The 10,155-nt window shown below is 38.5% G+C and overlaps 3 protein-coding genes across 9 annotated transcripts; 2 read left to right on the top strand and 1 right to left on the bottom strand.

Annotated features, from left to right (window-relative positions):
* Positions 1 to 628: 628 nt before the first annotated feature.
* Positions 629 to 3,631, bottom strand: PTAC6 (plastid transcriptionally active 6). 2 transcript variants are annotated; one of them, NM_001035999.3, is made up of 7 exons: positions 3,081 to 3,630; positions 2,912 to 2,980; positions 2,260 to 2,364; positions 1,906 to 2,025; positions 1,526 to 1,615; positions 1,180 to 1,414; positions 629 to 805 (listed from the first exon to the last, which is right to left on the bottom strand). In NM_001035999.3, the coding sequence occupies exons 1-6, from the start codon at positions 3,564 to 3,566 to the stop codon at positions 1,298 to 1,300; spliced, it is 987 nt and encodes a 328-aa protein (NP_001031076.1). In that variant the 5' UTR covers positions 3,567 to 3,630; the 3' UTR covers positions 629 to 805; positions 1,180 to 1,297. The 2 variants fall into 2 exon arrangements, with proteins under 2 accessions (NP_001031076.1, NP_564144.1); NM_102009.3 differs by having other exon boundaries at positions 802 to 1,414; positions 3,081 to 3,631.
* On the top strand, positions 3,614 to 8,747 carry AT1G21610 (wound-responsive family protein). 6 transcript variants are annotated; one of them, NM_202151.3, is made up of 14 exons: positions 3,614 to 4,127; positions 4,740 to 4,826; positions 4,977 to 5,069; positions 5,143 to 5,219; positions 5,615 to 5,741; positions 5,823 to 6,164; positions 6,369 to 6,450; positions 6,536 to 6,648; positions 6,736 to 6,819; positions 7,005 to 7,130; positions 7,412 to 7,540; positions 7,633 to 7,680; positions 7,836 to 7,946; positions 8,035 to 8,741. In NM_202151.3, the coding sequence occupies exons 1-14, from the start codon at positions 3,888 to 3,890 to the stop codon at positions 8,425 to 8,427; spliced, it is 2,052 nt and encodes a 683-aa protein (NP_973880.1). In that variant the 5' UTR covers positions 3,614 to 3,887; the 3' UTR covers positions 8,428 to 8,741. The 6 variants fall into 6 exon arrangements, with proteins under 6 accessions (NP_973880.1, NP_001321248.1, NP_001321247.1 ...); NM_102010.5 differs by having other exon boundaries at positions 3,689 to 4,127; positions 6,733 to 6,819; positions 8,035 to 8,747; NM_001198126.1 differs by having other exon boundaries at positions 3,728 to 4,127; positions 6,733 to 6,819; positions 7,836 to 7,949; positions 8,035 to 8,740.
* Positions 8,748 to 8,912: 165 nt separating this feature from the next.
* Positions 8,913 to 9,955, top strand: PUM20 (pumilio 20; the record flags this gene model as incomplete). Its single annotated transcript, NM_102011.1, has 3 exons — positions 8,913 to 9,120; positions 9,164 to 9,475; positions 9,549 to 9,955. The coding sequence occupies 3 exons, from the start codon at positions 8,913 to 8,915 to the stop codon at positions 9,953 to 9,955; spliced, it is 927 nt and encodes a 308-aa protein (NP_173581.1).
* Positions 9,956 to 10,155: the final 200 nt, after the last annotated feature.

The raw sequence follows: 10,155 nt of genomic DNA on the forward strand, positions 1-10,155 counted from the left end.
AGTAGAAGAAGAAATCTACGTATTAAATACGGGGAATATGGTCCACCGTTATCGATTAATAGAATGTTGTGCCATGTATAAAAGTACCATAAATGAGGTTCCGGCAATGAGATAACAAATTATCATAATTATGTGATTTTATTCCTTTGTTTTTATATGAATCATTCCTTGTCCATTGTGTATGTATTTTAATAGGTAGATTGACAAATCAAAGATGCTTATTAGAAATGTAGCCCACCAAAACCATACTTACTTACAAATTCAACGGTTGATGCACATACCTTATCGTTATTTTTATTCCATTTGACTATTCTTTCTCACGTCAATCTTCTTTATTTTATCGTGCAATTCATTTTATCGTGCACATGTTTTTGTTTCTTCGACTCAATTGAATTGTTTTAAGATTTGATCATTTCCTTCTCTACCTTGTTGGTTTGGCATATGTCAAATCGATCGTTCTGACCATTCTATCGCAATTTTCATTCCATAATATTGAACACAATCGTGTTTTACAACTATTCTTAATTTCTTATATACCTAACGAATTCCATATCACCGAACTGTTGGTGCATTTATTTTGTTTTACGTGTCATTCTAAGTGATTCATGTAATTTTTCAAGTGTGGCAATAAATAAAGATATTTGTATTAAAAAACTGAATAGGGAAGTTAATGTTCGGTGGTCACAGAATGGGCCAATGGAACCAACCACACAACATGACTGCTCTGTCGGCGACTTTGACATTTGTAATCCCACTCACGTGAAAATCCAATCGACCGAACATGATACCGTACACGTGTCTTTTCCTGATGTCATCATTAATTACATCAAAAAGTTTAGAATAACAGACTACCTGTCGTTTTTAGTAGCTTCGTATAACTAAAACGACACGCCGGCTACAAGTTCTAACTAGTCCACTCAACAACAGTCAACACCATCCCAATTTCTCAAATACAAACACTTTGTTCCAATCTTGAATATGAAAATATCTCATCACAAGAATAATACAAGCCATCATAATCATCAATTGAAAACTTGAATTAAACACCTCAAAACTTGCAAATAAGCTAGCTTCTCTAGTCATTGAATGTTAGTCCATCAAACTATTGCATCTACACACTTTTTTCTAGAGGCCCATATTCATCTAATAACACATCCATCTCTGCTGCTAGTGCAGTACCTGAGGTCACCAAAATTGTATACCCTCCACCATATCATCGATTTAGATCATCTGCTCTCGTTTTCCATCTCAGGAAGAAAGTTATGCTGACTTGTCGTTTGGTGTCTCTCGAGTTCTTCTAGAACCAATTTGAGACACTGAAGTCTCGTAGCTTCCTGAGATGTTTCTCCATGTCTTCTCTAGTCTTGGTCCACTCTTCTCTTTCTATTACCGTTGTTGGGTCATCTCTTTCACCCTGAAAGAATGGAAATATATAGACATAGAGTGAAGATGAGTAAAGCTAGATGAAGGAATACAAATGACTGCCAGATGAAATGGATTTGGTCATTTGGAAATGGAAAGGTACCACGTGTATGATCTTAAAGGAGGTTCCATTATCTCGTATCACAAGCAAGTCATCCTTCCTATCCCTTTTTCTTCCTCCCGGAACTGTCACCTGAAACAATCTAAAACCTTAACATCGGAAAGAAGATTGTCTTCATAGCTTTGAGCTATGCACAGTATTTAAAGAACTCATAACTCAAGATATCTGATTCAGAACTAGAGGCATAAATAGCACTAATATAAACCAGCATTTCATTAGTGTTATAGCATGAAAAATATTCTATAAGAATATGTCAAAAAACCCAATTGGCTATGGTCTACGGTTGAGGTTTGTGCTCAGACTCGGAATGAGAACTTTGTTAATAATGCTTAAATAACTTGGAAGATAAGAATTAGTCATACCAGAACTCTGGCTCTGGTGATTGACTTTGTCTTGGAATCAATAACATATATCTCTTCAAGATCTAGCACAAATTCTGGATCGTTTGTCCTTCTGTTCCGGTAATGTTTTGTCAAGAAAACCTGCATAAAAAATAAACACGATGAAGACAATTTGTATCAGAAACTGTAACTACTAAACTAAGTAGTTTCGTGTTGATCTCATCCTTAATGCTTAAAAAACATATTTCCTGGTGTGGTTTCCAAAAATGTTGTCAAATCAAAACTAAGTACATCCTTGTTAATACATGTTGCTCAAGACTCCCTGCATCAAAGACCTAATGGATTTAACATCAATGTACATGGTCCAATATGTACCTTGGATATCTCCCTCTCAGATTTGTACAGTGGATCTCTGGGGGCATCAATAGGTGGTTCAGTGACATTGTAACATCCATAGTCACTCATTGCACATCGAATATACTGTACTTGTAACATCATTAAACAAGCCCTTGTTAGCACCACTCACTCATTGTAACAACTTGCTTATAAATAAACCTTACAATGTAAAACATACGCAATCATGAAGCAGCAAAGAGTACAAAACTGGCCACAGAATGAAAGGAAAGTGACTAAACAAACACCCAGCTGCTACATTCTGACTCTCTAATCATACTAAATGCTGACCATTTACGGCACTTTTTGAGATTATATGTTCAAAATTCCAGTCTATCAGTGTGAGTAGAAGTTCCAAACAATACCAAACGTGTACAGCTCTGTGTAGATAAGATTTCTTAAGTTATACAATTACTAGGTAGAGTGAAGGTATATGGGTTATACAATTACTAGGTAGAGCTCTGTGCAGATAAGATTTCTTAAGTGATACAATTACTAGGTAGAGTGGAGGTATATGGGTTCAATTAGCAATTAAGCACAATATGAAAAGCAATTATCTTGCTGAACAAAAGGAAGTCTCAGAACAACGCATAGGCATTACAAAAACAGCAACCGATAAGGATAAATGACTGACCTTTTGAGGCATCGGTGCAAGAACTCTCGGAATTGAGTAAATATCTGTATCCGGAGGAGTAACATACATCTGCAGCCACCCACACAAAACAATTTACAATTGAAGAATGAGCACAGACTCTAGAGAAATCGAAGAAATGAGCAATTAGAGTCACTGGGAATTCACACACCTCTCTGAAATCATAAACATCATTATCTGGATCAGGAGGTTTTCTGATAAAGAAATCACAGTCCATTAAGCTGAGTTTATGAAACTCATCTTCGTTTATCCGATAATCAACCACCATATCCGAATCCCATCCTTGTGTCGATATAAAACTCTTACTCTGAACAAAAGCGATATCTCCATCACCACCACCGCCTGCAGCGGCTATCGCGGCGGCCAAGGGGTCATACTCGACATCATAGTCCTTCTTGTTGTCAACTTCCTCTACCTCCTCATCATCCATATCATACTCGTCCGCTCCACCTCCATCAGCATCGACGTCATCTACTTTAACGACTATACCACGGCCGCGTCGGGATTTCAGTGTTAAAGGCGCGAAAAGACCGTCCGTTCTGAATGACGCAAATAGCCGCTGAGAGCCGGAGGGATAAGGTGGCTTCGAGGTGAATGAGAGTAGAGATAAGGAAGGAGAAGCGGCGGAAGACGCCATTGGAAGCGGATAAAGCTCACAGAGTGTTCTATCTATCTGTGGATTAGATATTTCGAGGAAAAATACAATTAAAAAAAAAAGAAAAACTATATAATATAATAATAATCCTTTTTAGTGAATAAAACAACAAAAATAAATTAGGAAATAATTAAGAGCGTCATTTTTGGTATCCCGCGCAACTTTTTCTTCTCAGTTTCAGTTTCTCTACATCGATTCATCGATTCCACTCTCTTGATTGCTGTTTAGATCAATCCGTCTCGAACCCAGGGGTTAGTATATAGTGGATCAAACTGATCCGACCCGACCCGACCCGAATTATTAATGTCGGAAGTTAATGAGATGAGTGGTGGTTCTATTGGCGGCGAATTGTTGAGAGCGTCGCCGAAGGTTTTAACGGCCGGTGATCGGAAATTACTCAAGGTGGAGCTTCGGCCAGGGGATACGACGTATGTTTCGTGGAAGAAGCTTATGAGGGATGCTGGTAAGGTCAATGGTTTATCGGCTTCGGTTCCCGACCCGCCTCCTAATGCTAACCCTAACCTTGAGTTTCGAATTGCACCGGTGAGTTTGATGTTGTAGGAATTGGTAATCGGATATATATACTTGTAGGCATTTGTGGGTTTCGTTTGCTGTTATTGGAGTAAGCATTTGTCTTGTTTCGGGGAGTTGTAATCTTTGTTAGGGTTTATAAAGGAGCTTTACTAAATTCGCAGATTTTCAGATTTATTTGTTGGGGAAAATGCTTGAAATCGATATGGTATAGGAGGAATTCTGTTGTTATTGCTCTCTGACGTCTGTGACTAGAGTTCAATAAGCAAACTCCTTAAACGGAGAAAGTCTACAACCTGATATATGATCTTTGGCTTCATTTCTAATTGCTAGCTACATTAGGCTAACTTCATCGTTATCAATGTGAATATGCCATCAATTATACTTGATCTGGAAAGGAATTTGGTTCACATAGTTGCAATGGAAACTATAGCTGTAATAGTGAAGAATATAGAGAAAGTTTTATTAATATCTATTAGTGCAAGAGAATGAAGCATATAATAGTGGATCTTCATTTAAGATGGTATAATATGCTTGCAGCTTCCTCACAATATATTCTTCTTATGCATACAATATGGGTGGTTAAAATCATTTTCAACAGCTGTATTTTCGTATATAATGTAGGGGCATCCAGTAGAGATTGAAACGAATGAACAACCTCATTCTAACCGTTTCAACGCTGTTATTGAGAAGATAGAGAGGCTCTATAAGGTATGCTACTCTTTGTTAAAACACTTTTCTTGGTAGGTTGTTATATGTTTGATTTTTCACATTCACAACATTTTTGCATACCATGCAATAGCACTGTTGCATTCACACATCTCTGAAAAGTGTATGCTTACTTCAGAGAATAAATCTCAGGGGAACGATAGCAGTGATGGGGAAGAGTTAGACGGTGCTCCTGATGATGATGAGTATGACACTGAAGATTCATTTATAGATGATGCTGAACTGGTTGGTGTTGATATCTTTCAAATATTTTTGATAGCTGAGAAATCATATCTCTGTTTTACTCTACTCCTTGCAGGATGAGTATTTCGAAGTTGATAATTCAACAGTTAAACATGATGGATTTTATGTAAATAGAGGCAAGTTGGAGCGGATGTGAGTTATCTTCCTCTTTTCATTATCTGATGTCTCTTAACTCTTTGGTGGCTTTGTCACTTTTCAATCACTCAGATCATGTTTAGAATAGGCATGTCGTAAGTTTTTGAAATAAACATATGAAATCACCTTGCTTTTCAGTTTTTCTTCCTATTTGGATATGTGTAGTCTCTCCAAATGGTAAAATATGGTTGGCAGTCTTGCTACTACTGCCTTAACTAATGTCTGTAGGGTGTTTGGTATGGGTAAAGTCCATTTTTCAACTTTTCTGGTTAAAAAACGTTCATATAGATGTAGGTTTTGCACTTTCGATAGGATAGAGTTTTTCTCATTTTGCCTAATCATGCTATATTTCATTTACAAGTTATCTAATCCCTGATTCATTTTCACAATAGGGAACCTTCAACAACATCTAACCAGCAACCCAAAAAACGGCGACGAAAAGATTCAGCAAAACCCTGTCGTGATGCAGTTGACGTATCCGATAAACACACCAAGTTGTCTATAACAGCTAGGAAAAAGGTAACATCTTTTATTGCAAATCATACTAATTTATGTCGGAGTTTGAGTCTGATAACTGATTATACGAATGGGGAAGTCCAGGATCAATCAACTGCTCCTGGGTCCTGGAAAACACAGGAGTCACCTTTGCCTTCTGGAGCGCAAGATGCAAATACTTCAGTACCTCTGGATGATGTGAAGCATTCTGATAGAGCAAATCATCAGTCTAGGAATGATACAAGTCACAAGTCAAGGGAAACTGGATCCTCTAGTGCCCTTCATCAGAAATACAGCAACAAAAGCTTACACCAACAATCTACGTCCCTGCTAGGAAAATCTCCCCCCAATGTCTTTGCAGAGGTAACAGTAGTCCGTCAGAAAGAAAACAATGGTATGCATCAGCTGGCAAATGTAACGGGAAGCAGACAATCTAGTCAAGCGTCTGTAAGTACATTCCAACTGTGTCTACAATTACATAAAATACACTCAGTAAGTTGGTTGCATTCTAAGGTCGTAGTTTTGTTTCTCCAGTTTTCATCTCGGTTCTGTGATATTTTTCTGGTCAATCTTTGCTTCCATGCATTTTTCTTACCACAAAGTTTACATCAGTCTTGCTTTATAATTCTGCAATAACCTGTCTCTACTCAGAAAAAAGATGGTTCTAATGTGAAGTCTAAAACCTCAATCCTCGAGAAAGCCATAAGGGAACTGGAGAAGGTGGTTGTGGAATGTGAGTTTTAATATTTTTCAAGTGTGACCAACTAGAATAGCATTTGGTGATTTTCAACTTACAAGAATTTATGATTTATAAGCAGCAAGGCCTCCTGCTATCACTGAAAATCAAGAAGCTGATACCTCATCCCAGGCAGTGAAGAGAAGATTGCCCAGGGATGTTAAATTGAAACTTGCTAAAGTTGCTAGGATTGCGGTACTAGAGCTTTTCCATTTGTTCTTCTCATTTTTTTGAAACTTGAAACGGTATGAGAAAAAACTAATATGCCTTTTGTGGCAGCAGGCAAGCCAGGGAAAACATTCAACAGAGTTAATCAACCGTCTTATGAGCATTGTTGGTCACCTAATCCAGCTTAGGTCTCTTAAGGTAAAATTTTCTGTCTCCTGTATCCTAGTCTTTCTGTTACTAAAGCAGACTTGTTAGGACTTTCGTCAAGGTGTTTAAATAGTTAGTCTTCTTCAGGACATTCATGTTCCAGTGAAAAACTCTTCTGTTTCAGGTACAAGCAAACAAAATATGGTTTCTTACTCTTTGTAATGCTTATTTTGCAGAGGAACTTGAAAATCATGATTGATATGGGAGATTCTGCAACCCGAGAAAAGGATACTAGGTTCAAGCAAATCAACAATGAAGTTCTTGATATGATAAAGGCCAAAGTTTCTTTGATGGAATCACAGGTTCTCTCTCTCTCTCTCTGTTCTAATCTTAAGTTGCTTGATAGGCATTTCTTTCATCCATGGCTTTTCTATCTTATTACATTCTTGGAAGTGTCATTAACTTTTATGAAATCTGGAGTTCTCTCTGATAATGGTTTTCCGTAGATCAAGCTCTTCATTCTTTTGTTTTCGATGTTCCCTGTGGGTCAATCTGCCTTTGTAGCGTATTTTCCTCCTATTAATATGTTGAGGCACCTGTGACATTTATGATATTTCTTGCACTATCATTTTATGTTCCATAGGCAATCAAACCAGAAGGTGCAACATCAGACGATTTTCAGGACTCAGTAGAAAAGCCATCTTTGAAGAAGTTTGTCATGGATGCGGCATTGGAGGATAAATTGTGTGACCTATATGACATATTTATCGACGTAATTATCATTTACCTTTATAATCTGCCATGCCAATTCTAGACATAGAATTAGAGTCAAAACGGTTTTGTTCCTGTTTTTTGGTATATTAGGGATTGGATGAAGATCAAGGTCCACAAACAAAAAAGCTATATGTCAATGTAAGCCCTTCTCCATTCCCGATTATTTTTGGTATTCTGGTTTTTTTTGTTCCAAGCTTATCTCATGTCTTAAATCACCAATTAGACCTAGCCAAAAGCTCAAGGTGGTTTGTTAGAGCTTGATGAATATTGTTTTGGAATTATTCATGCTCCAGTTGGCTGAACTCTGGCCAAATAGATTGATGGATTATCGTGGGATCAAACATGCAATTTTCCGGGCAAAGGAGAGACGAAAAGCATTGTATGGAAACCTTGCGAAAGAGATGGTAGTTAAAGAATTTTCTCAGCCCTTTACCTCTTTGCATTAAAATTTTCGCAATTTGCTTTGCTTGATTAGATTCTGCTTTGTTAAAGGATCAAACAAAGATGAAGAAGAGTATGAAGCAGTTGGTACCAAGAACAGACTGTACTGCTCAGCCCAACACCGAATTAGTGGTTCAGAGACAACACAGTGGGGAAAAAAAATTGATTGTTGATCCAAATGCAACCAGCACTTCCGTGGTCACTAGTCAAACTATGGTTGACAGATCAAATCAGCAGCAGCCTGAGAAGCTAAAGGGAATCTCAAGCTCTTGCAATCCTACAGAGGAAACAAGAGTGGTCAAGAGAAAGAACGAGGCTGTAATGGCTGAGAAACAAGTCGTTCTTGCCCTGAAGAAGCCCGAACATCCACAGACACGTGTAATCCCAGCTCCTCAGAATCTGAACATCCCACGAACAACCCCGGACCTGAACTTGCCAAGTTGACATCACGATTGACAAAGGAGCTCTTAGAAACGCCGGAGACAATAACCTCTGGCCTCTTCCTTCCTTGTATTTTGAGGTGGCACGGCATTAGTCCTGGCGATGCCGATGCTTGGTTTTTTTAGCTACAAAGCATGGTTTATAAAGTTGTCTGTATTCCAGTTTGGCTCTTATTAAGTTAGTTACTCTATTTACGTGTCCTTTTTCAAAACTCTAATGTATAAAGTTATGATTTTACGGGCAACTCTTTACTTTTGAGTAAAAAAAACAGAGCAGGTTTTAGTACTGAATTTTGGGTAACGTAGTTGAAAATTTGATTTCGGACGATAATGTAAAATTGATGAAATACATCAAAATGACTACATTAATCCTTTTGACACAATATGAATAATCAATTTTAATTAATATTATTATTACTTGTAAAACAGTATAAATATGGCTCATTATTTCACAGATTCTCAACACTCTCTCATTCTCCACAATTTACGATGGCACACCAGCTCCGTTTTGCCGCCGCAAGAGAACCCATCTCAGAAGAGTATCCGGCGGTTGCTCTTCCTCATCCACGTTGCATCTCCGTCGCGTTTCCTCCTCCGAGATTCACACCATCTCCGTCGCCTTTAACTAATTACTCATTCTTGGCCGCATTAACTCCTCAAGAACTGGAGATGCGTTTGCAAATTGCAATGGATGTCCGTAATGACTAATAACGAAGATCATGTTGCGGCTCCGTTTGAAGAGATGATCTCGAAGTTAGACCAAAGAAAGCTTCAAACGATGGCGTCATTGCTGACATCAGATCCCGATTACTTCTTGATGATCGCAAGAAACATGAACGGCTCCAAACGCATTCAGAAACTTCTCGGAAAAACAGATGACGTGGACGCTTTATTCGCCGCCGCTATCTTGCGCCGCTTCCTCCACATCATCACCGACAAGTACGCGTCGTACGTGGTGAGACGGGGGATGACAGTTTTCGATAAGAAGAAGAAAAAAGCAATGTACGAGCACATTCTCCACTACGCGAGCCACATAGCGCGTGATAAACACGGTAACCTCGCGCTCAACGACATCATAACCGACGCGGTACAGAAACAAGCTCTTTGACGTAATCGCGCACAAAGCTCTTGTACTAAGCAACGATGCTTATGGGAACTTTGTGATACAACGCGTGCTTAAACTGAATGACTTGCGTAGCAAGAACAACATCGTCGTTAGTCTACGTGGCCACTTTGTTGATCTCTCGTTTCAGAAATATGGAAGCTACGTTGTGGATGTACTTTTGGAGACGAAGGAGTCAATGGTTGTGGTGGTGGAGGAGCTTATGGAATGTGAAGGAGATATGTTGATGAGGTTGGCGAGGAATGAGTATGGGAATTTCTTGGTGTGCAAGGCACTGAGAGTCACGCAGAAGGAGATGGTTAGGACTGATCTGTTTTGGGGTTTGGTGCATAAGCTCAAGCCTTTTCACAATCTCTTGCGTTGGTCTCGTGGAAAGAACATTGCATCCATCTTAAACTCGATTCGTTAGTTCGTCTCAAAACTAGTTAACATTGTTCAGTTATTAAAATCTCTGCTGAAAGTTCTCGATTTGATGTTGTTAGCTAACTCTTTTAAGGAGGTTTACCATAACTTGTCAAAAACACAAAGAAAGGGAGAAGAGGGATTGATATACAGTATATAGAATTCTCTCTTTCGTGTTATTACTTATTAGAACAAGTTTGAAAGCTG

The sequence above is a fragment of the Arabidopsis thaliana genome (genome assembly GCF_000001735.4).
Source record: "Arabidopsis thaliana chromosome 1 sequence".
Taxonomy (NCBI): Eukaryota; Viridiplantae; Streptophyta; class Magnoliopsida; order Brassicales; family Brassicaceae; genus Arabidopsis; species Arabidopsis thaliana.

Excerpts from the sequence above, each read along its gene's own strand:
- PTAC6 (NM_001035999.3), bottom strand. The coding sequence starts at position 3,566 with ATGGCGTCTTCCGCCGCTTCTCCTTCCTTATCTCTACTCTCATTCACC. Across the intron at positions 2,365-2,911 it reads TTGCACCGATGCCTCAAAAG|TATATTCGATGTGCAATGAG; the intron begins GTCAGTCATTTA and ends TTACAAGTACAG. Across the intron at positions 1,415-1,525 it reads CCTTTAAGATCATACACGTG|GGTGAAAGAGATGACCCAAC; the intron begins GTACCTTTCCAT and ends CCATTCTTTCAG.
- AT1G21610 (NM_001198126.1), top strand. The coding sequence starts at position 3,888 with ATGTCGGAAGTTAATGAGATGAGTGGTGGTTCTATTGGCGGCGAATTG. Across the intron at positions 6,820-7,004 it reads TCCAGCTTAGGTCTCTTAAG|AGGAACTTGAAAATCATGAT; the intron begins GTAAAATTTTCT and ends CTTATTTTGCAG. Across the intron at positions 7,541-7,632 it reads TATATGACATATTTATCGAC|GGATTGGATGAAGATCAAGG; the intron begins GTAATTATCATT and ends TTGGTATATTAG.